The 24,334-nt window shown below is 40.6% G+C and overlaps 1 protein-coding gene across 3 annotated transcripts in view; it reads left to right on the top strand.

Moving 5' to 3' along the window:
- TLL1 (tolloid like 1) overlaps nt 1-24,334 on the top strand; it is a 149,214-nt gene that overhangs the window by 13,072 nt on the left and 111,808 nt on the right. The window contains exons 2-3 of one of the 3 annotated variants that reach the window (XM_062614148.1): nt 1,821-4,389; nt 4,471-4,698. The exons of 1 other annotated variant lie outside the window; for it this stretch is intronic. In XM_062614148.1, the coding sequence (XP_062470132.1) occupies nt 4,542-4,698 (157 nt within the window). In that variant the 5' untranslated portion in view covers nt 1,821-4,389; nt 4,471-4,541. Of the gene's footprint in view, nt 1-1,820; nt 4,699-24,334 lie in introns of all 3 variants that reach the window. One more of the 3 variants, XM_062614061.1, reaches the window with a different exon arrangement.

The raw sequence follows: 24,334 nt of genomic DNA on the forward strand, positions 1-24,334 counted from the left end.
GCTAGGTACCTCAAAAACCAGGAATGGGTTTATCAGGAGATAAAAGCAGGAAGGTAACCATCTCCCACTGAACTTCACTGTGCTTGACTCCTGAAAAATCCCAGGAGTCCCAGTCCCAAGGAGCTGACCAGCCATGGTCTTCAGGCTCCAAAGCTTTAGGCATGTGCTGAGCTTGATGTTTGTGAATAAGCCCTTTGTGTCCACCCACCTAAAACTCCACACGAGATGGAGGCCTAAGCAGGAGACAGATAGCCAAAGAATGAGGAGGAGGTGTGAGCAACGATGTTTCAGATGTATTTTTTAGTTCTGTGATTGTGTCTGTCTTTCTTACATACTTGTCCTTTTTTTTAAAATTCTTTTTTTGTGTGTGGGAAGAGCAGAAAACCATCCAACTTCCTGGATTAAAAGAAATATTAAAAGTGGTTATGGTATTTTTATATAACTACATTTACCAATACCCGTGTCCCTGTAATATACCCCCAAATGAGGAAATTTAAAGGAAAAGGGAAAATGCTTGGAGTTTTGTTGTTGCTGTTGTTGTGTTCCTTTGGTTGGTTTCCTTCCAGCTTAAGCATTCTGTCTTCCTGGTTATGTGTTCGTTTCTTTGGAAACGGCTGTAGGATGGATTTTTGATTGACTGTGTTGTCAGATGGATTATCAGAGTTGCGAGCTTTTTGGAATGGTAGACAGGAATGTGTGATAAGAAAAAAATATTCTGTACTTCAAATATTTTAAAATGTTGCATCATGAAAGAAGCTAGATTGAATATTTAACAGGTTACATAGGAAAAAGTTCATTAAAAAATAAAGAAGTCAACTGGTTTGGTTACTAGGAAAAAATTCTGTTAATATGAGGAAAGGTTTTTACTAATGTGACTGGTGGGAATATTAATACCTAAGCAATCTAGAATTGTTTCTGCAGAGCTGCAATGCTTATTCTAAGCAGTAATTCTAATGTGTAGCTTCTCTGGATTACAAGCAGAAAGCAGCTTGTACCCTGACCTATACACACACTTATTTGTTACAGCATTTACGTACCCAGATTTCTGCATGATTCCCATTTAGTGTTTTTGAGTTTGCTTCCTGTCTTAGTCAGGGCTCTGCAAGGCCAGCTGTCCTCAAGGCTGCAAGCGGTTGGTGCAGCTCTGCTAGTGCTGGGGATTCTGAGGCTGGGGCAGATTGCTGGTGGGAGGCCGGGGGTGACGTCAGTGCCCACCTTGCTGGGAGAGTTAATCCCCTGCTGCACAGAGACTAATAATCTCCTCATTGGGGAGACTGTTGTGTTAAGATCTCATGTTGTACATTCCTCTTCTAGGGCTGTAAAGCAATTGGCAAAATCAGCGTTTCTGAAGCTCTGTTGACAAATGTGTGCTTGTCAGAGGTCGCTTCTTTTTGGGGTGGAGATGCATAGGATGGGAAAGAAAATTAACTTTTTACAGGTGTGCACATATGAAACAATAATAAAGCCAGGCTGGGAAGGTCCAATATGTGAAGTGAGCAGGTATTTAATGTTGCTGTAAGAGAAACTATCTCCTTTCTGGACACAAAAATGTAACAAACTAGATTACAGATTGGATCAAACTGGTTTCTTCAGCATAACAGCTCACCAAACTGTGGCACTGTGCAAGCTAAGACAGTCCATCAGCACTGACACTGCCAGGATGGATTGATGGGAAGGGTCTCCGATAACTTCCTTGGAGTCAGTCCTCTGTGTCCAGGGTGGCTGGCCACAGAAATTACATTGAGGAAGAGGGGAAAGAAAGGAACAGGACTCAAGTTTCTCAGGCTTTTCTATGGTCTAGTGTGTGGCACTTTTTGCAGACCTTGTGATGCACAACAAACAGAACTGCTGGGATGGAGAACAGTTATGCCTTACTGAAGCCTGCAGCCTTTCAGTGTCAGCTACTCATTCCTTGGCTTTCGACTCTGGACCAAGACTGAGTTGGAAGAAATATGGACACAACCTGGATGCCAAAAACATAAGGAGCACAACATATGGATGTTTCAAAGACACCGACGTTACTCAGTGCTAGACTCCTTAATATGCTGTTATTAAGCTGTTATTAGCTCTGCCTTAACCGACCCTTCCAGTTTTAATGGTATGAACTGCTGAGAGTACCTATCTATAGCAACACTAACCCTTCATTCGTAGGACGCAAGGGGCAGACGGAGCGACTCCGGGCAGGCAGTATGCGTTGTGTCTCGCCTTTCCCCCCGTTTTAGGGAGCAGCTCTGCCTCTGTATAGCCCCGATAGCAGGCTATGCCTATCCCCATCCCCAAATAGCGGCGATAGCAGGCAGTGCCCACCCGGAGTTTGCGTAACCGCCTTTCACCTCGGCCCCGCCGGCGCTGCCCCAGCCCCCTTCACCCCGCGGCAGCACCTGGGGCGGAGCGGACGGCCAGCACCAGCGGAGAGAAGGGGCGCGCAGGGCGGCTGCCAGGGAGGCGCTGCGCCCCGAGGCAGCGGTGACGGGTGCGCCGCGCCGCCGGCTCTGCCGGCGCTCCTGGCACAGCCGGGGAAAGGGACGATCTCCGGATTTCCACCTCTGCGACAGGGGGAAGGCAACCGGGAAGTTTTGCGGGAAGAGCGAGCCTGTGCGGGCTCGGACATGAGAGGAAGACGCAGCCGCTTCTTCGCGGCAGCCCTTTCAAAAGTCAGTGTTAAATGTGACACCCCGGCGAAATGGGAGCGGGAGAAACTCCCCGCTTCCCACCCCTTGTGTCCCCCCCCCCCCCCGCCCTTTTCCATGGAAACTCGTAAAAGGAGGAGGAGTAGAGTTTGCTACGGAAAAGTCTCACCTTGGTCTGAAACAGTTTCAAGCGTTTCTGCAGGATCGGAGCTGCCCGGCTCGGGGGAGGGGAGGAGGCAGGCGGAGTGGGAGGGAGATCTTTAGCTACCTTCATGTATATATTTTATTTATTTTCCGCTTGCTCTTATTTTATTCCAGCGGCACGTCTCAGCCCCTCCTCCCCCCTCCCTCTCCAGGTTGCTCGGCTGAAATGAGGCTTTGCTTGCTGATTCCTTCTCGGGCTTCAAACCAGAGCCCGGCCCCGCGCAGGCGGCAGCAGTTCGGGGCGCTTCGGCGCTGAAGCGCGCCGGAGCCGAGCAGGACACCGCGGAGTGGAGTGGGGCGGAGGCCCCGCGGAAACTTCGCTTGGAAAATAGACCTCCGCCGCTTTCCTGGGGATCCACGTGAGAACAGGAAAGCCCGGCTGCAAGATCCCCGCGCTGTTGCCTGCTGCAGTTTTACTTTTTGTTTGCCTTGACTATTTTTTTTTCTTCTGTTTGTTTGTTCTTGCTTTCATTTCGGAACCGGTTCCCAGCTCCTTGGCTGAACTTCTGGAGACCAGTGGACCTTTTATATTGCCTTCCTCTGTTTTAAGCAAACTATGGACGCTTAAACTTTTCTCTTTCCCCCTCCCCCTCGCTCCTTAACCCCCACCCATCAGCTCATGGGGCTAACGCTGCAAAGCAGCCGCAGCAGTGGGAGAAATACACAGCCACTGACTTATTTTCCCGTTTCCTAAATTGCAGTTAGTTCTTCTCATCGACCTTCTCATCACTCATTCTCTCCAGCTTTTTCGGCTGCCGGGTGTCTATGTGTGCATTGTTTTATCTGATCTCAATTCTTTTGTTGTTGTTGAAATGCCATGCACTGCTTATCTAGAGAGAAAGCTATATGGAGATAGAGGCATATAGTGAATGCGCGTGTGTTTCCATAAGACTATCAGGGGAGCAGATCAGAAGCAGCCCGGATCCTGACCCTGACTGTATGAATAAGTAAGCAGGATGCTGACGACTGTGTGTTAGTTGCCTGTAAGGTTTTCGTAAGTTAAAAGGGGACGGAGAAGCGGGGGAACAGACCAGAGACAGAGCTTAGAGTAAGTGTTTGTGCAGGGGGGGGGGGGGGGGGGGGGAAGCGCTGACACTTTGCTCCCTCCTCCAGCATAGCTGCTGCCTCCCATCACTAGGGCTCCGCGGTTTGCTCTAGTGCACCCCACCCCTTCTCTCCCTTTTCTTTCTTTCCTTTTTTCTTTCTTTCTTTCTCTCCCCCCTCTCCCCGCGGTAGTTTGCTGATGTGCAGCCCGGATCCATCTATTGGCAGCAGCAGCGGGACCGGGGTCGGCGGGCGCGGAGCGGGACGCGAGCAGCGGCCGCCACCTCCTCCTCCTCCGCGGGAAGTTTGGCTGGGGTTTGGCAGAGGCGAAGGGGCGCCCTGACAGACAGGATCTCCCGGCCTGAGTCCACCCCCCGCGCCCACCCAGCGACGTCTCCCGGGCGAGGTGGCTGGCTGGGGGCAGAGGGGCACCGGCGCTCATGCTTCTCGCTGCGTGTTACACCCGTCTGACTGGGGCTACCTAAGCACCGTGTCTTCGAAGAGCCTCCAGGTGAAGAACGAAAAAAAACAAACCCAAAACACCTCCCCCCAAAACCTGTGATTCCTCCATCCCTTACCCTGCTTTCCCAAGCCGACGTGGACAGCTGAGCCGGCCGCCTAATTCATCTGCACCCTGCCTACCGCCTCTCTGCCCGAGGGAGGATGAAAATGCTTTGCTGGAGGATGGCACTGTGGCTGGCCGGGTGGACTGTCTGTGGGAAGCCTTCCTCCTGTTTTGGCCTTGATTATGACTACACTTATGATTTCACTGAAGAGGATAAAGCTGAGGGGATAGATTATAAGGATCCTTGCAAAGCCGGTAAGTGACTTCCATGTCTAATACATTTCCCTCCCCCCTCCCCAGATGGTAACTTTGTCTGGGCTTTATTTACCGCGTGAAGGGGGAGTCCCGGGCTCACCTGCTCCCTCCTGGGGCAGCGAAGACAAGCGGAGCCGGAGACTTGCGCTCGGCTCCTTCACCTGGGGAAGGTACCCGGGACCTGCTCTTCTGGGACTTCCCACTTCCCTAGTGCCCCTGGCTGAGGTGGGATCGGCGGCGGGCAGGGCTGGACCAGCCGCCTCCACTCCGCGTCCCCAGCGGCGTCGAACCGGCCGCGGAGCCCGGTTCGTCGCCGCCGGGGACGCGGAAGTTGCAGAGGGCATTTCATCGGGGCTCAAAGGTTTCGAGGCGGGACCGTGGAAGGAGGGGTTGCTGACGAGCTGCTGGGTTCTCAGCTGTGAAAGCCCACGCTTGTGTGTCTCATAACGCAACCGGTACGCGATGGGGGTTCGTCATAGCGCGTACCGTGGGACCGGTACCATGCCCCTTGCCCACCCTGTGCCTGACCGAGCCTTTCTAACCTGTGTGGGAAGGGTTGAGTTACAGCCTCTTCTCACCATGCAGAGCAAACGAGTGCTTTTCTAGAACGTTTATCTTACTGATTTAGGACTTCAGACACCTTAATGCCAGGTACAATTCTTCATCCATTAAAGTTATCAGCTAACCCGAGCTGACCTGGTATTTCAGCAGACAAGTGTATCTGGATGATGCTTCTCCCCCACCCTCACATGTGTTACGAGTAACAATGGTGGTCCATTCCCATCAGCTCTGTTGTTAACTAAGTGCTCAACTTTTCCAGCAGCCTCCTTTGCATTAATTAGTTATTTTATATTCTGAAAACTAGTTCAGCCAAAGGTTGGGTTGACTATGTCTGTGTGGTTTTGTTTAATTTATTGGGGAGAATGTGGTGAACATATATGCCAAATATGCAGACATTTATGTTTTTCTAATCACAAAAATATTTTGTTCCAAAGTGTGAATTGTTAGGTCTTACTTGCTTACAACTGACGATATCCCAAGTTCAAAAAGAGCAGAAGCAACTGCAAACAAAACATTGTTTTTCCCAGTTAGCACTCACAAATAACTATGTGTAACTAACCAGTCATAATTAACCTGAACTCTTTTCTTCTGATTTGTAATTCCGCTGGAAGGTTCATATGCATCATTTCATATAATGATGAATGTGTATTTAATGGGAAATGTGCTGTGGGACTTTTTTAGTACTACTTGTTTTATAGTGGGAATAATTAAAAGTTATGATTCGTTATACTGAATGTTTTAAGGTTATGCATGAGAGAAAGACAACAGTAATATACTGTGCAATATGATCAGCATTGACAATTCTCTGCCATCATTATGTTGATTTGCTTGGAAATTTTGACCCATTGAAATTTTTTATGGAAGTTCTTGCTGGTGCTGCTTCTTCATAAGGTGCTTAGGCACTATTGTGACAAGAGTTAGTTGTATGAACTTCTCATTAGTCTTAAAAGTCATCACTTTGAGGTTTCCAGATCAGTGAATACCCCATTCATTTATTGTTAAGTGTATGGTAGTTCTTCAGAAGTGAAAATTGTAAGTCACTCCTGGACACTGGGTTTGTACCGCATACCAAGCCGTGTCTTTTAACAAAAATTATAAAGTTCTATATGTCAATGAAACTGATCCTCCAGCAGTATTTCCCAGTTACTTTTCCTGCTTAACCTTCCCTAAAGGCTCCACTAATCTTACCCTGTGAAGTGCTGATACCTGATCAAAGGTGATGGGGATAGTGGGTGCTCAACCTCTTTTAGCAGCATAACCCAAATGTGTGTTCTCCCTTGGTTAGGTCTTTCCACCTGGGATTGGTTTTGGACTCCCACGAGTAATTTTACTGATACCTGTCATTAGGATGGTTTCCCCAGTGAGGCTCTAAAGGTCAAAGCCAGGCTTCACACTCAGGGGTGCAAGTTGTTCACACTCAGATTTGTGTGGTTGCCCTATGTGTGAGATAACGGGGTAAAACAAGATAATCCTTGCTGAGATTGTCTTTAGTGTATGCAAAGTTTGTATCTTGGAGATAATTAACACCTGCTTTAACTGCTGTAAAAGTGCTCTTTCTTTTTTAAACTCGGTCTGGTAAAAGTTAGGTCCCTGTTGTAAGCGTATATTTCTGCAAGCAAACAGGGGGAATGCCCAAAGTCATGGTTTTACCTACTGACATACTTCAAAAACTCCAGTGAGCTCCATACAGATTTTATAGATGTACTAGAATAATTTGACGCACCACAATCTGTGAGCAAATAAAGCACACTAAGATTCCCCCAAGTATGCTGATGCAAAATGGGATCACCTGTATTTTACAAGTTATTTGCATTCTAGTTTTCTCCACTGAATAGTGTTTGCTGCTTAGTTTTTGTTCCACAGACCACATGAGAAAATGTGATCTTGTGACACAAAGCACAGTAGACGAGGCCTCAGATCTACAGTTAGGTATAGTTGGGATTTTATAACTCTTTATAGGTACAGTCCTAACTCTTTGAATCAACCTTTTGTAGCTCCTTTTGCACCTGGTTTACCCTTTGTGGAAGAGCTGGAGACATTTACCAAAGCCAGAATGAGACAGCCTCCGTTACGTTATTTATAGGTATTCTGTGGGATTATTTATGGGTATTCTTTGTGTATTTTAACATTTTCATAAAGAAGGGATTGTTTTAGCGTATGTGCCTAGAATCACACTGTTTCTTTGACTTAAAGTCCCCAGAAGCAGCGTACTGCAGGATGCTATAGAGGCTGAAAAGTACATTTTCTTACACTGTTTCCAGCTTTGTGAAAAATGCAGAAAGCAGGAGCCTGACAGATACACAGTGGGGTTAGGTCTTGTTTCTTGAACTGATGTTTCCAATTGCATCTAAACCAGCAGCTATTTTATGCAACAACCTTGAAGTTCAGTCTCGTCCGTGAAGCCAGTGCCTTGGGAGTGCTGGAGTTAGCGCTACAGGGAAGGGAAGAGCCTGGAGAAATTTTGTGACGGTGTTGGGGAGACGAGTGTTGGAAGAAGTTATTGACATTGTGCAGAAGAGCTTGATGAGCTGTGTGATTTCCTGTGTGTTTGTCTGCAGACCTTTAACCTATGTATGAATTTTGGGTCATGCTACTTCTCTTTATAACAAGTATCCTGGCATGCTCTAACAGCGGGATGTGATGTAACACAGTTTCTGTGCTTCTGATGTCTCGGATATTTCCTCGTGTCTCTCTGCAGGATATTGCCCTCAGTGTTTACCATCGTGAAGTTCAAGTGTAAGGCATTCTTAGTTCATCTTCAAGATCTAATTTGCCAGAAGATGTGAAACTGGGAATGCCATACTCATCACAATGTTAGGCTTTAAAGATCTAAGAATGTAGATCAGCATTTGTATAAATCGGGTATGAGCCAAACAAATAAAATGCCTAGTTAAACAGGCACTGTGAAGTTTTTTGTATTGCAGCATGCATGTACATTTATCTGTGGATTCCTGAAGTTTTTCTTTTTTCCATTCTTGCCACAGCTTGTAATGTATTAAGAGTATCTATGCTGAGAAACATACAGAGTGAGATGGGTAGGAGAAGAGTTTCTCATCCTGTAATACTTGTTCATGGTCTGCACTTGATATTACAGAGATTTTGAAGGCTTTTCTTTTGTTTCTGTAAAAGGACAACAAAAACAACCCCCCAAACAGAGAAAGAGACACTGGAGTGATCTTCCAATTAAAATACTGTAAGCCGTGGGGGATTAGGCAACAAGTCTTAGTTTTGTTGCATATCTGCATCACTTAGGACTGTTGCAGCCTCTGGACAGCTGATTGTCCTCAGGTAAGTTTCTTCTAGTGTTTGTTCTGTGAGGTATTTCACCTAAAAAAAAAAATGTTCGAAGTTTAAGGAGTAGGCTCAAAGCTGAATTCCGTGATCTGTTGGTTTTCCCGTTGTGAGCCTTGGTCTTCTCTATACCAGAAGTTCTGTCTTACACTGGGGAAGCTTTTCCCAAGAAAAAACTTAATTGAAACTTTTACATTCTCACTGTAGTTAGTTTGGATGACTTTTTTTTTAACACAAAGCACTTAATTGAATTTTATTTTTTTTTCTTTAAATTAGTCAACAGTTGCTTATCTTGGAACAGAACCTTTTCTGTTTTTCCCAGTAAAGTTGGATAGAAATGTCAAAGAATCATAATAAAGACAAACAACTAGATTTACAGCTTCAGAAATTGGAAGCTGATCAGCTTGCTGTTGTTTGACTAAGTACAAATGTAAGTATGTATGTGTGTCTTCTTCACAATAAAAGTAAGTGACCCTTCTCGTGTCCATTTGTCATACCTGTAAGAATTGAAGGAACTAATTTGGGGTTTTGCAACTTTATAAATAATAAAACATTTGGATTGACTGTAATAGGGGTATTATTATTTCCCATCTTGCGTATGAAATGTAGTTACATATTTTATTTGTAAAGAATATGAAAAGTTGATGGTAAATGTTTAGTATTATTATTACATTGTGTCATTTGTAACTGCAGTCTAACTTGTTTATCAGTGTTGTGGCAACAGCCTTCTATTCCATTAGGTTGGGGGTTTTGTATTTTGTATTCTGGGACGTTTTCAGCTGTAAGATGCTAATTTTACAGTCTGGCAATATGAAAATTCTTAAACCCTCTGATTATGCATTTTGATTCTATTGCATGATTTAGGTAATTGAGATCTTTCATCTTTATATTTCAGTCATGCAGTAAGTTCTGAAAGATACATTGTGCAGTTTGTACTAACATAGAGGTTGTGCTGCTAATATCACTTGCCAGATTGACAGAACTGTGAGTAGTCATGTAGTAAACGCATAGTGTAGGCAGCTGAAACAGAAACAAGCTTTTCTGAAGCCTGTCTCAAATGGCCTTCATCCTGCTATGGATGGGGTAAATCCAGCTACTGAAAAATTCAGCTTTTATGTTGTATTTCTATTTCCTGGGTGGAGGGGCAAGAGGGGTGGTTGGTTTGTTTGGGTAGTGGTTTTTTTTTGTTTGTTTGGGTTGCTTTTTTGTTAATTTTTCTTTTTCATACTTTTCCACCATTACTTTATCTGTGATGCCCTTTAATGTGGTATCTTAACATCTCTGAAAGAGATTTGTGTGAACACAATGTTCTTTTTCTCCTCAGTTTCACTGAAGAGATTAATTCAGTAAGAAAACTCTGGAAAAACTAAATGAATATGTTTGGCATTCTAACTTTGTGAATATTCTTCCACCAAAGGCTCAATTTCATGTCCAGACCACTTTCCATAGGGATCTGTTTCTGACTATATTTCCGGTGTGTCAAATGAGTGACCTGCAAGGAGCAGTATTACATCACTGCAGAACAAGCCTAATTGACGAATATAATTGAGCTTGGAATCAGGTCCCCCAGGCAAGCTCAGAAACATTCACCACACCTGGATGTCTGCCTAATGTCATTCTTATTGCCCCTCTGGAAAACAGGGTTGATAGGCTTATGACATAATTCCATTCACTTCTTTTTGGAGAGAAACAGTCATGTCTGTGGTGCATGGTATTGACAGAAGGGCTGTAAAATGGAAGAATCAACTTCTGGTTTTCACAGGTGCAGGGGACCTTGCACAGATCTATTCTTTTTTTTTATTCCTTCTGGATGTGTTACAGCACTCCAAATTTTACAACAATGAATAAACAAGGGGAGAAATCTCTATTCTTTGTTTAGATGTTGTCTTAAGCTGAAATAGGTTTTTATAGTCTAGCTTTAGAATAAATGTTAGGGTTATATAAAATTATTCTTCTCTATTTTTTTTTAATATACCCGAAGGAAAGATAATTCTAGGAGTATGCCAAAGCAAAACTAAACTTTAGCCTTTCAAAGCTTTCAGTACAATGTGAAGTATTTTGTAGTGGTTTTTTCAGACATTTCTCAGCCTCCTTAGGATCTAAGCTACTTGTTCCAGTCATTATTGAATGCAGTCCATTCCTCCCATTCTTGGTCACGAAGAACCTTTGTCCACATCCCTACTATACATCCCTTCAGAGCTGAAGAAACAGCAAGTGTGACTAGAGAAATCTTCGGGTATTTTTAGTTCTCTCAGGATATTTTTCTTGGCTAAGAAAGAGCCAGTGGCTAATCTGTTAATGTGTTCTAATGGATGTTCATTCTCTGTGTCTGCTGCTCATCTTATTCTTTCCTTATCTCTTTCATTGTTTCTATGACAAGTTTCCTTGCTTTTGGATTCCCTTTCTCCAGTGATTCTACTTTTCAGCTTTTCCCTGTGCTGCCTGACCAGTCACTTAGTCCTCTTCTCTCTGTAAGCAAGAGAAGAATATGTCAAGGGAAAAAATAGCAGTTATTTTCTCCAAATACAACTTCTAGCTTGTCATTAGGCTTTCTGTAAGATTGTCCTCTAGTGCTTTAACAGTTCTGCAGCAAAGAAACCGGGCATCTAGGCTCACAGGTGGAAATGAGGAGGACAAGAAGGATGGGTGGGCTGTGCATGACCATCATGTTCTCAGAGGCCTCATGCTGGAGTGCTTAGTTGGCTGCCAGTGATCTGTTAAGCACTGCAGTCAAACCCTGAAATATCTAGCTATAAATATTTATACGGAGCGTGTACATGAGCCTTCTGTCTCTGTTGGATTCATGTACGTAAATATCAAGATCTGGTGTGAAGACTGTCCTTGCTGAACAATAGGAATAAGAGTACTGCAAGTACTTGAAGCGTAAAACTTGTATAAATAGCAGTGCACCAGAACAGGTTGAGCTGGGGGGTGTGGATGCTGTGCCATGGACATATATAGAATGTTGGTGTGCAACCTGTGTGAGTGGTTGCTTTTGCAGACTGCACTGAAGGCAATTCCTACTCGTGTGAACACTCTCAGATGACTCTTACTGGGATTTTTGCCTGAGTAATGGTCTGCAAGTACAAATTTTGAGTGACTATAAATCTGTGAGCATCAAGTGTTTGAGATTATTGAAGCACAAACAGATAGCTTTTACAGAGCAATAATGCTCCAAAATGTAGGTTTGTGGGTTTCCCCTTTAATATTTAAACACAAAGATTGCCAAGACCAAAATGCCAAAAAATCAATTTTGTTCTAAAATAAGTAATCACTTTTTCTTGACGTGTGTGAAATACGATGCCTAATAGGATATGCAGTCTATTTTTAACCAGCTTCTTTTCTATATAAAAACTTTATTGAGATAGTCTATCAACAATTGACTAGGAATTGATTTTGATTTTTTGTTTTTATTCCTTTGATGGCTGTTAATTTTTTCACAGAACAATATGCCTAATCTGAGGTATCCTTTCAGTAATTTAAAACATATGAACATTCTTAGCAACAATTTCTGCTACATGAAATACTTACAATTTTAATGTTGCTTAAATTACATGAGAGTTTTAATTTTAACATCACCATAAATCATGGCTAAAGCTGGTGCTACTCAGCAAAGTAAGTTTAGCTGGGCCAGGACTGTCAGTGTCATGGCATATTTTACCAAACTGTCAGAGGTTTCTAGGTTGGTATTTTCATATGTCATTGACAAAATACCAGATTTTTATATTGCATTAAAGAATGATAAGTATTGGAATTCTCATCTGATCAGAGAATACCAACAAAGTCAGGACACAAAAATGCAAAGGAAAGTTGTTTATTTTAAATTTATTTTCAGTGCATTTAAATCTGAATTTACAAATTATCTGTCTCGCTGTCCTGATGAATTTCATCCCTTTTTCTACAAAAACTGAATGATCAAGATACACTGCTGGATCTGAAAGGTGCCAGTACCTCTCCAGCCACATTGTGCTCCATGCATACTGTAAACTGTATGGGGGAGTTAAAATATCAGCTCTTGGAAGAAGTGAGGGGGCATGGACATCAGCTGAAAGGGAAGTATTTAAAGAGCTGTGCAAGTGGGTTACATCATTCTCATGCTGAAACATTAGTTAAACATATTCCTAGTAAATAACTCTGACTGTTATTAAACAGAAATGAATCAGTTGTATTGGTGTCTGGCATTTTAATAGGTGCTAGTTAGGTACATTCTTGCTGTTGTGGATACTGTATCACTAAAGACTTTCCACATATTTTCTACTTCTCCAATAAAGTATAAAGAATTTTGAATAGGGCATATTGATTCCAGAAAGAGTGGCCAAAAGACAGAGCTTCTCTGTATTTCCAGATGATTTAGAGAAGTAAAGAAAATAATTTCAGATGGTTCTTACATAATATCAAGATTCATTTAAATAGTTTACTTGTATAGCCAATTATATTTGCTTTCATGAAGAGTAGTTTTAGAACAACTCTGCGGGTGTGAGAACATGATGATGAACTGCCCAATTTCTCCATCTGGTAAAATGTCCTTATAACAGATTTGCATAAATCACTTTTACTCACTTTTTTCCCCTTACTCAACATTACTCGTACAATTGTGGCATGTTACCCATCTTTTTGTGATCCTCATTTTAGTACCAGGATCTTTGGTCTGTCAGCCTGTCCTTATAGACTGCTCAGTCTTTCTGTAACTATGTAGTTATTCAAGATGATTGATTCAGGAGTAAATTCTCGATTCCATTCCTTATTCTGTTGTTCATATATGCTGTAATGGCATTATGTTCTGAAAACTAATATAGATTAATTTTTCATGCCTGAAAAAAGAAATTATTAACACCTCCCCCACCCCAAACTCAACAAACCCTTAGACAAAAAAAAAAATAAAAAAAAAATCAAGCTTATAAATAGCTAAGGAACCAGATGCATGTGGATAAGTGTTTTATTCCACAAAGGTTAGATTACTGGAAAAACAGTATAATGAAAACAGTGTAAAAAGATGTTCAGATTAGAAAAAATATGAAAGAAGGGAAGTGATAAACATGTACAATAGAGAATATGAAAGAAGGGAAGTCATAACCATGTACAATTTAAGGAATTATACAAGAAGATACAAAAGATTTTCATTTCTACTGCTATTAATTCTGTTAAATTCTGAAATGGCAAATTGAGACCAGAGAAAAAGAGATGCATGGTTTTTTTTATACAACTTTTTTTAGATAGAAGTTTGTTAAAGGATTCCACTGAGGCAGTATTTTGATATACAGTATGACATTTATATAGATACCAGGGGTATCTGGAGCTCTGATAATTAATAATAACATTTTCAAGTGGATATTATATCTTAGGCTTCAGAGTTCAAGCCAGTCTTTAGTATCTGGAAACCAGTACCAGCCCTAATGTGTGGCAAGATTATCCTTGGCTACCTAGTGCAGATTCTTGTTTCTTTCTGTGAAGCAGCTTGTGGTGACTGCTGTCGGAGACAGGACCTTGGATATGATCCAGTGTTGCAGTTCCTTTGTTCCTCAGCCCTCCCTAAATGCTTTTTAAAAAACTCATGTCTTGTAGCATGCCTGAAAGATAAATGCAATTTAGATATTTAGGGAAGTGAATGGATTTCAAAGCTCGGTATGACTGTAAATGCATTGACCAACTGTATTTGATGAAAATGAATGTATGCAAACATACAAGAAGAAAACTGCATTTACCTAATTCTCATTATGGTTTCAGTAGACCACTTTTATACATGCTTATCTTTAAATGCATGTATGTACATGCTCACTCGATTACCTAAGGTAGTATAATTGAAGCACGTATGCCTGTGTAAGTATCTGTATAGGATCTTTAAAGGTGCATGTGCAGATTGTGTGGATGCCTTTTTTCTTTTTTTTTTTTTTTTTCCCTACACTGGGAAATGCCACATTAACTTGTGTGTTAAACCGGATCTAGAGGCTATTGGAATCAGTGGGGATATTTATAGCTGAATAACTAATAAAATGTAGAGCTGACTAATTTACTTCTGTGTATTTGAGCTATGGCTTGCTTGTATTCATGTGCTCACATGCTTTGCAGGCGCGTTAATGAAGGCAGTTGGATTTTTGCCCTGGTTTCTGTAGTTGTCATCACTAACACAAGAGTATCATGAAATCTTACATTCAGTGACCTTATGATTGCAGGTTCTTTCTTGCTGGACTGGGGTGTGAAAAATATCCAGCAGCTTGCAAGAGCATCTGATTATTCCTCCTCCCCCCTGTCCCCCTTTAAGAAGCCTCAGGATAAGACTGGATTTAGATTACTGCAATAATTTCTCAGCCTTTAGAGATAAGTTTCTTCTTGTCATAGCTGAATACTTTATTAATTGTTCAATCTGATGAATGGCTAAAGATGCTGATGAACATGATGGTTGCAATTGCATATACAGTTCCTTATCTGTGTAATTTCAATAAGCCATTTGTTACAAAATACAGAAGGCATGTGAAACTGGTGTCAGTGTAGTTTGTAATATCATAAAAATCATGTACCACTAGCTAGAGTTTGACAAGCACTGAAAGTCTCTTTAGTAATTTACAATATCCAAAAATGAAAACATTTCCTATCCCAGAAGCTGCTGGAAGCTGAAGAGATTGTGGGAAACTAAAAGGAGCAGGTGTACTAGTGTCCACATTTATTTAATAAGCTGAAGAATTAAATGGTAAAATAAAAACGGAGCAAGAAGTGTAGTGATTTTTTTCAAAGCTTTCTATAGTTTGGATGAATTGCAAAAACTCTTGACAGCACTGTTTTATAATACAGGGTCCCTTTTGCATCATGTAAGAGGGCCAAATACAGAGATGCCACCTTGATCAGTAACTGTATGGAGAGATGCAGTTCTTGACAGGGCTAAGTCTAAAATCTTAGAGATAAATGCAAGCTATTTTATGATGATTTAAGCAAGCAGTGTGTAGAGCCAGCTAAAGTAACGACAATTATTTCAACTTGGACAAAATTAATTTTTCTTGGCTATAGTCTGGGATTTTCAAAAAGTGTTAAATTTATTTGGAGTATGGTACAGCATTCCATACATATGCGGTATTTTTGCCAATTTGCTCAATAGTCATTCTAGACCTGGGGTTGTATAGGAAGTCAAGGGTTTGCTGAATTAGAAAGATTTGATTATAAATGTAAACCTTTTGTTTGTCTTTACTAATTGTGAACAAGCTTAGACTAAAGAACATCCTTAAGGAAAAAAAATCAACAAAAATTAGCATAAATGGTGATAGTCAGTTCTAACTACATAATTTGATAGAAGAAGAGAAATTGCTTGACCCATGGTTTCTGCTCATATACTCTGGCTTTGCTTTGTTGACCTGAAATGTCCTAGGTTTTACCAGTGGAGAAATTCCTCTCTCCTCTCCTTCCAACAAGCAGATGATGTGTCGTGGAAGTCAGCAAAGATCTAGATAAGATTTTGAATCCACAACAAGTTAACATCCCCATTGTTACGTGCTAATCAATTCTGATTCCTTTTAGTTCTTTATGCCTGTGCTGCTATCAAGATAAACCCTTTCCACATCTGACTGTCCACTGGAAAAGAGCATGCATGAAACTTGCTCCTGCACTGGTGGAGCTGCAGGGACTTCTTGCCCTCTGGGGCACTGCCGAACAAACACTGCACCTTTCCTTCCTCTACTGTTCATAATCAGTTTTCCTTCCTGTTTGTTGTCTGAAGAGTCACAGGTATCTGTGCTTAAGGTTGAATAGGTGCTTAAAGAAGTCATAGGGAATAAACTGACATCACAAAGTGCTGTGTGGGTTATCTGCCAGGGGAAGCCAGGTAGTCAGATAAAAACTGAGATGCAAATGAGGGGTGCATTATCCTGTGATGAGCTCCCTGCAGATGTAGATAAGCAATTTCCAATAGAAACTTCTGTTGAGTGCATTTTGACTGCAGATCAAACTGCTTTCTGTATTCAGCTGCTGCTGAGGTGGTAGCTTTTAGTTGAAACGATGATACATGTATCAGAATTTCTAGTGGTGTTTCATTCCAACATGTCATTCAGTTCAACAGGGATGAAGTGTTCTTACAAAGGTCTTTTGGTTTTGCCTTTGCACACTGTTGTGGATTGTTCAGTGGCTCTTCCACCTGGTGAAATGCCATGGCTTATAAAGATTGGATGTCTGAAAGTTTGATAGACTTTTTCTTTCTGTAAGATTGGTCTAAGACAAGATGGCTACTTTCTTTGCAAACTTTTGAGTTTCATCTCTTTGGATGATCATAGCTACAGTAGCACTGCCTCATATCCTGCCATGGGATACAGCAGATCACACAGGTGGAATGTGGAAAGCCTGAATTAATGATGTGCTATGGGCCCTGGATTGAATTAGGTGGGCCATGATGTGGAGTGTACAGTAGGGAGCTATGCCCAAAGCAGGGACCCACAGCAACCAATGAAGGTAGATGTTCCCTGCCCCTCACCCTTTATGATGAAGTAATGTTTTAATTTATGATCTGATTTTTGTGTCCTAGAACATTTATGCAGGAATACTAAATGCTTTCTGTTTATGTATTGCAACTTATAAAGCTGAATTCTTCATCCAGACTGCACTTCCTCAAAATCTCTTGTTACTTCTAATAAGATGAATGGCATGGTGACATTAAGGTTAATGAGGTCAGAATCTGAACTAAAGGAAATATTATATTTAGGGCTACTTTACTGATACTTACTGGAGGTATGTTGTGTTTTTTTTTTTTTTCAACAGTCCATTACAATGTAGGCAAGAGGTAACCAGGTAATTCGGGTGTAATTTGCTTTTTGATGTGTTGTGATTTTTTTAAAGTAGACTGGAGTGGTATTGCACTAGACTAATTTCCAAGCATAAATAGCTGTTTTAAAAAAACAATTAGTTGCTGTTCATGCACAGTACAGAAGCAGATAATCCATGCAATTTAACTGGGCCCTTTGATTTGGATGCAAAGGAAAACTCATTTAAAAAGCTTTTGTTGTTCCCCCCTCTACAGTGGGAAATTATATAGAGAGAAGATGTAGCAAGGGCAAGCATAGAGGAACTGTTCTGTGCTGTGAGCCAAAGGACATCATTAGGAACACTCCTATTATCTGGAAGCCTGACTTCCTGTCTCAGTTTCCTCGTGGGTCTCAATGAATGGCAGAAGAAATGGAACACTTTTCCTGCTTGGCCAGAAACTCTGCTAAATGACTCCTTTGGCTGCATGCCACGCTGTATTTGGGAATAAATCCTGCAGCTCCCCCCTCAGTCTGGAGGGTACTTGTTGCAGTTCTTAGGGGCCAGTGGAGCAAATTTTAGAGACCTTGTGATAGCAAGACAGACCAAATCTTCCTATGAATGCAGCAAGGCATTAGGTGTCCTTTTGTATATTTTGAGAGTATGTTAGGATTTTCGTATTGGGTAAATGATTTTACTGCAATGCAAATAGTATAGCATGCTTTATAAATAGCACCAAAGAAATGTTTAAAATAAAATTACTTTTTAGAAATGCATTCAATTTAATCAAACCTTTCTGTTTTTTTGTTTTCCCCAAAGTTTTACTACATAAGTTAGTGTATGTACTGAATATAGTTTTATTGTAGAGTATAAAAATAGGGTAGTAAAGGTTGGTGTATGCTTCTTAAGAAAAAATGAAACATAAGTTGCAGACATCCTGTAAAGTGCTGTTTCAGTAGATGAGACATCTGTCATCTATGCATAGAAGAGAATTTTTGAGTCTTTTTTTGTCATTTTTATTTGTTGTCTTTGGTACATTTTCTGTAACATACATACGAAAACCCAAAACAGTCAGAATCCCGTATTAGATCTGATCTAAATTAAAGCCACAGCACAAAACTCTTGGTTTAGTTGTTACTGTCAGTTTCTGTACTCTATATTTTAACCACGTTTGGCAAGTAAGAAACTCACAGCTGACTCAAAGGAAACTAACTTGGCGAAATGTGCACCATTTCCCAATAGCCTTTCTCTAGAATAAAAGAGATACTGGGACAGTGGTTTTGGCTTGTTTTACCATATGCATCCAAGAGGAAAAATGTTCTTAATTCTCTGGAGATGGGAAACATTCACTATAGTTAATACTCTGTATGTGTCATCTTTCAGAGGACTCATTCTCAAGCAGCTGTCCAGCTGGAAATTTTGGGCATACATGGAAAAGAGTACAGAAACAACATCACTGATGTATTTCAACAAGAAAGTATTAATTGGCCTGTGTTGTGTGTTGGGTTTTCTTTCCTTTCCCCTTGGTAGTTGGTCTCACAGTTTTTATTGTGTATCCTTTTCAGGCTTTGTGGAAATTTAATGTGAACTGAATAGGTGTGGCTTTTATGGAGTACCATCGGAGGGGGTGGTGTGAAACAGCCCTTCTCCCACTGAAAGAGTAATCGGATTTTTTGCCTGCGTGGATGTAATCATGCCATAGGGGCTTGATGTTGAGGTCACTTATTGCTTTCAAGGAAACAGGAGTGCTGGGTTATGCCCATCTTGTGAACTGGTCCCTTCGTGTGTCTTCAGTCTCCTTTGTAAAGGCAGCTAAGTCCTTTCTGACAGGAGTTCCCATTGACTGAGAAGCAGTGTTCCCCATGTTGATACCTGTATATCTTGAGACTTGGCACAAGCAGAGACAGAGTGGATGGCATTTTTGGAGAGCTGGCTAAAGGTGGAAGGTAGACACTGCATTTGTCATGGCGTTTTTTTGATACTAAGGTCCTGAGTTTGAAAGCTGAACATTGGGAGATATCATTTATTCCCATTGCTTTGCTCTACCTCCAGCAATACCACATTGTCCTTTGTGTTGCCCCTAAGAGTTAGTTTTCTCCCAGCTGTCTTTTCTATACTTTCTTCTGATTCAGAGGAAGAAGGAGGCTCCTGTGCCTGTCTGGAGTTCTCAGAGAGACACTGGTGAGGTGCCGCTGACTCTTTCTCATCATTTGCATACATGGCACAATAAATAAGATTTTAAACAAACATAGTGGAGGAATACTGATGTGTATTGTTAATGTGACTGTATTGTCAGTGTCTGCAGTTAAGAATTTCTGGTTTTAATGATGTTGTATAATCCCGCACAATAAATACATAAGTAAAAAGCACATCTCCTGTATAAGAGGTTTGGTTTTTTTTTTGAGCTATAAAGAGAGAGTACACTAAATGGTGCAGAGGGCAGTGTAAATACGTGTTTGCATATAAAACAAATGTATATGTATGTTTTAAAAGTGTATGAAAATGAGGTATGTGGTAACTGACTTTGTATTTATTTATTTATTTTTTAATTCCCTGTATTTTTAATTTTTATAGAAGTTGGGGTATTTTTACCTCTTATGATCTGAATGTACTTCTGCAGTTAAAATTATATGTACTTTCTGGAAGAAAAATACAAGCTAACAAAATCTGTAACTGTATGAACAAACAGGGCAAAATGTGAGTCAATGATTTACATTATTTTTATCCTGACTTTTGAAGCAGGGATTTGGGTCCGTTATTGGATGTTTAGCTTTCAACCAGGTAAGCAATGTCTGGCTGATTGTTTTACCAGTATTGCACAGCATCATATTATTTAGCTGTTTAAATATCTGTACTGTGTCATATTTGTCTAATGATATTGTATCACATCTATAGTTTACCAAAGCAGGTCCTTAGTAGGCACACAGAACTGCAGGTTTGTGAGAGGAAGTAGTGCATCTTTGTGTAGACTGGCCTATGGATTGATTGGTTTTGATTTTTCTGGAATATAGCTAGCAGTAAAATGTGATATTTATTGGTGCACCCAGTGATATATCTGTGAGGAAAGCTTGTCAGTGCATCATAGGCTGGTAAAAGTGTAATTGAGATAGAAATATTCCTGAGGAGGACTGCCTGAAGGAGGTTGCTGGTCTGCCCTGACTGGAGCTGTCAAGTTTCTGTTCTAACAATGAAGTTAACAGAACAGTAAGAAACTGTAATTCTAAAATTATTGTTCTAGTTATTGCTTATATAAATGACATTGTACTTTAATTCTTATGTATATGGGTAACAGTTTGAATTTTTTTAGGTCATCAGCTTAGACTTAAGATACTTACTGTACTAAAGTATTTGCAAGGTTTGGTTATAAAATGTCTGCTTCATTTATGCTATTGAAATGAATATACATGGTTACAAAGCAAGACTTTGCTCTCTTTCAGTGAGCTCCATAAGGTCAATTAAAACTGGGGGTGCTGGGACATGCAGCTGTAGTATATGTTGACACAGCAGCAGTTTGATAGATAAGCTGAAAACTGAAGAAGTGCATGAACTTGAGTTTTAATTGTGAACATTTTATTGGAATTTGGTAATATAAATGAAAAATGGGAAATTGCTGTCATTTGTCCTAGATAAAATCTTGCAGAAGCATTTGCCCCGCAATTCACTGCCTAATATTAAAATTAGAGTGGTAAAATCCACCTGGTGGATACTCTTCCTTTTGAAGATGACTTGCTTTAAAAGCTTACTGTTCTCTATAGTATGCATATTTTCTCTGGAAACAAAGTATGTCTTTATTTTGATTAATTTACTGTAGTTGCAGAAATGTTTGTGGTATAGGAGCTCTTATTAAAAAAACAAGCCATACCACAGTAAAGTGCAAGAAGAGCAAAAATGTTGATAAAGGTAACAAGGACATTACATAAATTGCTTGGTCTCCTGAATATATTGCTTCATGCCTGTTTCTGACTGAGGGAAAATAAACCCTCTGTACTCACTAGCTGCACCAGCTGACATTTCTTCTGTTGCTTAAGGTCTGAGTTTTGTCCTCAGTTAAGTCACTGGGAATTGACTTAACATCCACTGGCAAATCTGTCTTGGAACTCAGTTACATTAATAGTTTGGATGGGATCGAGTTGACTGCAGTGGAAAAATGAGCTGTCAGCCATATCACATCCAAACATAAAACACATTCATCTAGTAATAAAAAAAAAAAAGTGGTTAGTATTGAGCTAATGCATTGATGGACTATTTTGTGGGAGAATGAAAGTAAATTCTCCAGTGAAGTGCAGTATACAGCTGCCTTCAAAACCACATTTATTTATCAGTAGGAATTTGTCTGTGCCAAGTTGTCTGCTGAAAATTGTAATCACCAGTTCAGATTTTTCAGGCGCTCTATATGTATTCAGTTTTGTTTTGATTTTTCCAAAGCACACTTCTTACATTATGCATACTTTATAAAGGACAGCATCTTTAACTATATATGTAATAGTGTCCTCACTATACACGTTTTTTGCTTCTGCTTTAAAGTGGAAGACAACCACATTATGAAGGTCAGTTTCAGCAAACCCTAGTGTGCACTCATGTGTTGAATATTCACTTTGGGCTGCCCAAAAATCGTCCTCACCAGTTGAGCCTTCTTTATGGCTAAAAACTATTTCCAGTTGCTTTACGTCATGCAATATAAAACAGTGAAACAGCTGGTTGTTTCTGTCATATCTGTCATCTAGGGTCTTACTCTCAAACCTGGCTGCATGGGTTTTAGCTTTTATCAGCAGCAAGCAAAATGCCTGTGCTGTCTGTTGCCAGCACCCAGTGCAAATACATGCTCTGGGGACACTAATTCCCTGATAAACTGTGGTTAAGATGGACTTAGAAAAAGGCACAAGCTGGGGCTTGTAGGGGACTCCGAAGGTTTGGCACAGTGGAAAGAAAATCCCTGTTGTTCAGCCTCTCAGCACTGGGGTAAAGAAAGAACGGTGAGGACTGAACAACACTCTGGGACCAGCTGTAGGAGGGTGAGGAGCTGGGTGGAGAGTGAGGGGAAGAATGTGTAGTTACCAGGTAATTCCTAGAGAAGCTAAATCCATTATAACCCAAGTAAATGGTCCCCCACACAACTGGTCATTCTTTTTGCATGTCAGGAACAGGTTTTAATTACAAATGCTATATTCTAAAATCTACAGGTCCTGCCTGATGGTTTGATTGCTTTTCCAGATAGTTTTAGGTTTAAAAGGGAGTGTTACAGGTCCTCACTTTCAAAGATGCATATCTTGTCTTCCACACTGGTCCTCTCTGTTCCCACTCAGGACAGTATGTAGCGTCATTGTTGTTAGCTTGCTTATTTATTTATTTATTTATTTTAAATAAAAAGCCCACCCCATTTGTCTGTGTCCTGACCCTTTTTTAGATTTGCCTGTTAAAATAGTCCACAGAAGTCTTTAATGACTCTCACTAGTTTTGTCTCCTCCTCTTTTAGAGGGAAATTGCCAGAATTTTATTTTTGTGCTTTTTTTTTCTTTTCTTTTGATCAGGCACACTCATTCCTGAACAGTCCCCGAAAGCTTTTATTGCCCTCTCAGCCCATCACAGACATCTTTCCCAGGAGTGCACCTCGTGGAGTCAGGCTGTTGTGCACCACTAGTCTGGAACCGGGCATCACCTTTCAGTTTGCCCAAGAAGCAGGCTTGTTAATAGAAACCCCAGCAATAAAAACTTGAACCCTGCCTTCTGGATAATCAGCTAAAGTTTCTTTAGTGTAGGTCTGACCTTTGCTTTCCATCAGCACAACAAACACTCCATAAAACAATAACAGATAAGCAACTTTCATCTGACAAGCCACACTTATCTCAGGGAATCAAAACTGCTGTGTAGCATCTCCCCTTTATATCCAGTATTATTTTTTTTTTTCCAGTGGACTTCCCTTCCTGAGCTTGTAAATTATAAGGTTGTCTCTGGTTTTGTTGGATGTATTTAGAAAGTTCCTGTTCTGTTTTTCTTCTATTTTCTTGTTTATCCTGGCTGGAAGAACAAAATTAAAATTTTCATCTCAGGTTGAAGCATTATTTGGTGTGATTGCTCAGCTTCTGATCTCACTACCAAGAATGTCTTGTTTTAGGAGCTGATAAAAATATTTGGCTCTGTTTCACCTCAGTCACTCTTGGCAGTTTTTCAGCTGCTCTTCTGGGGTTTCCATCTGCTCTTTTATTCTGCAGTTTCTTCTTCAGGCCCCAGTTCAGCACCAACAATTGCAAGTAAGTGAAAACCTCATTGATTTTTATGAGAGTACAGGGTAAAATGCATATGCTATTCTGCATCTTGGTCAGAATCTTCCAGTGGATTATCTCACTGATAAACTGGAGAATATGGCAGTTCCCTGTGGCTTTCAGTATTCCTTTGTTCTTCCTCCCTCAAAGGTGTCCAATGATTTAACATTGAGCTGTATACATTACTTAAACCCTGAAACCAAAGATCTATAAAATTGTCACAAAGTCTAGGGAAAATATTTTTTTATCTGATGAATTTTTCAAATGAAAATTATTTTAGCTGCAGAACAAAGCTTAGGAAGTGCTTAGGAGCACATGTGAAATTAGATTTATTAAAAAGCTTTTGTTAAATTTTTCATACTTGTCCTGTTATTTAAGCACTTTTATTTAAAAGAAAAAAATATCACAACTCATAATAGGGGTTATTGATGCTGAATAATCATTTGCTTTCAGCTGATTAAGCTGTTAACCCGCACACTGCATTATATAGAAAAAAATCACACATATACATGACTGTCTGCTTACTTATGTATTTCACTTTCAAATGTGCGTTTCATTTTACTTTTTTTATTGCATCTTAGCCATGGATTTTTTACAGAAAGCACAATCAAAGTTTCCTTTATCTAGCTAGTGAATTGTAGTTATGTAGTTCTTGTGTACTGAAAGGCATTATGTTATAGTGAAAACCATATATTTGTTACTTGTAGGAGACAGCTTGTCTGACTAAATGTGAAGCTTAACTGAAAGATTTAGAAGGTAAAGTAACAGAAGAAGGAAGAACTCGGTAGCGAGCAGCTGCATAATGAATT

This window comes from Pezoporus occidentalis, unplaced genomic scaffold, assembly GCF_034315485.1.
Source record: "Pezoporus occidentalis ecotype Australia unplaced genomic scaffold, CSIRO_AGI_Poc_V1 ctg1, whole genome shotgun sequence".
Taxonomy (NCBI): Eukaryota; Metazoa; Chordata; class Aves; order Psittaciformes; family Psittacidae; genus Pezoporus; species Pezoporus occidentalis.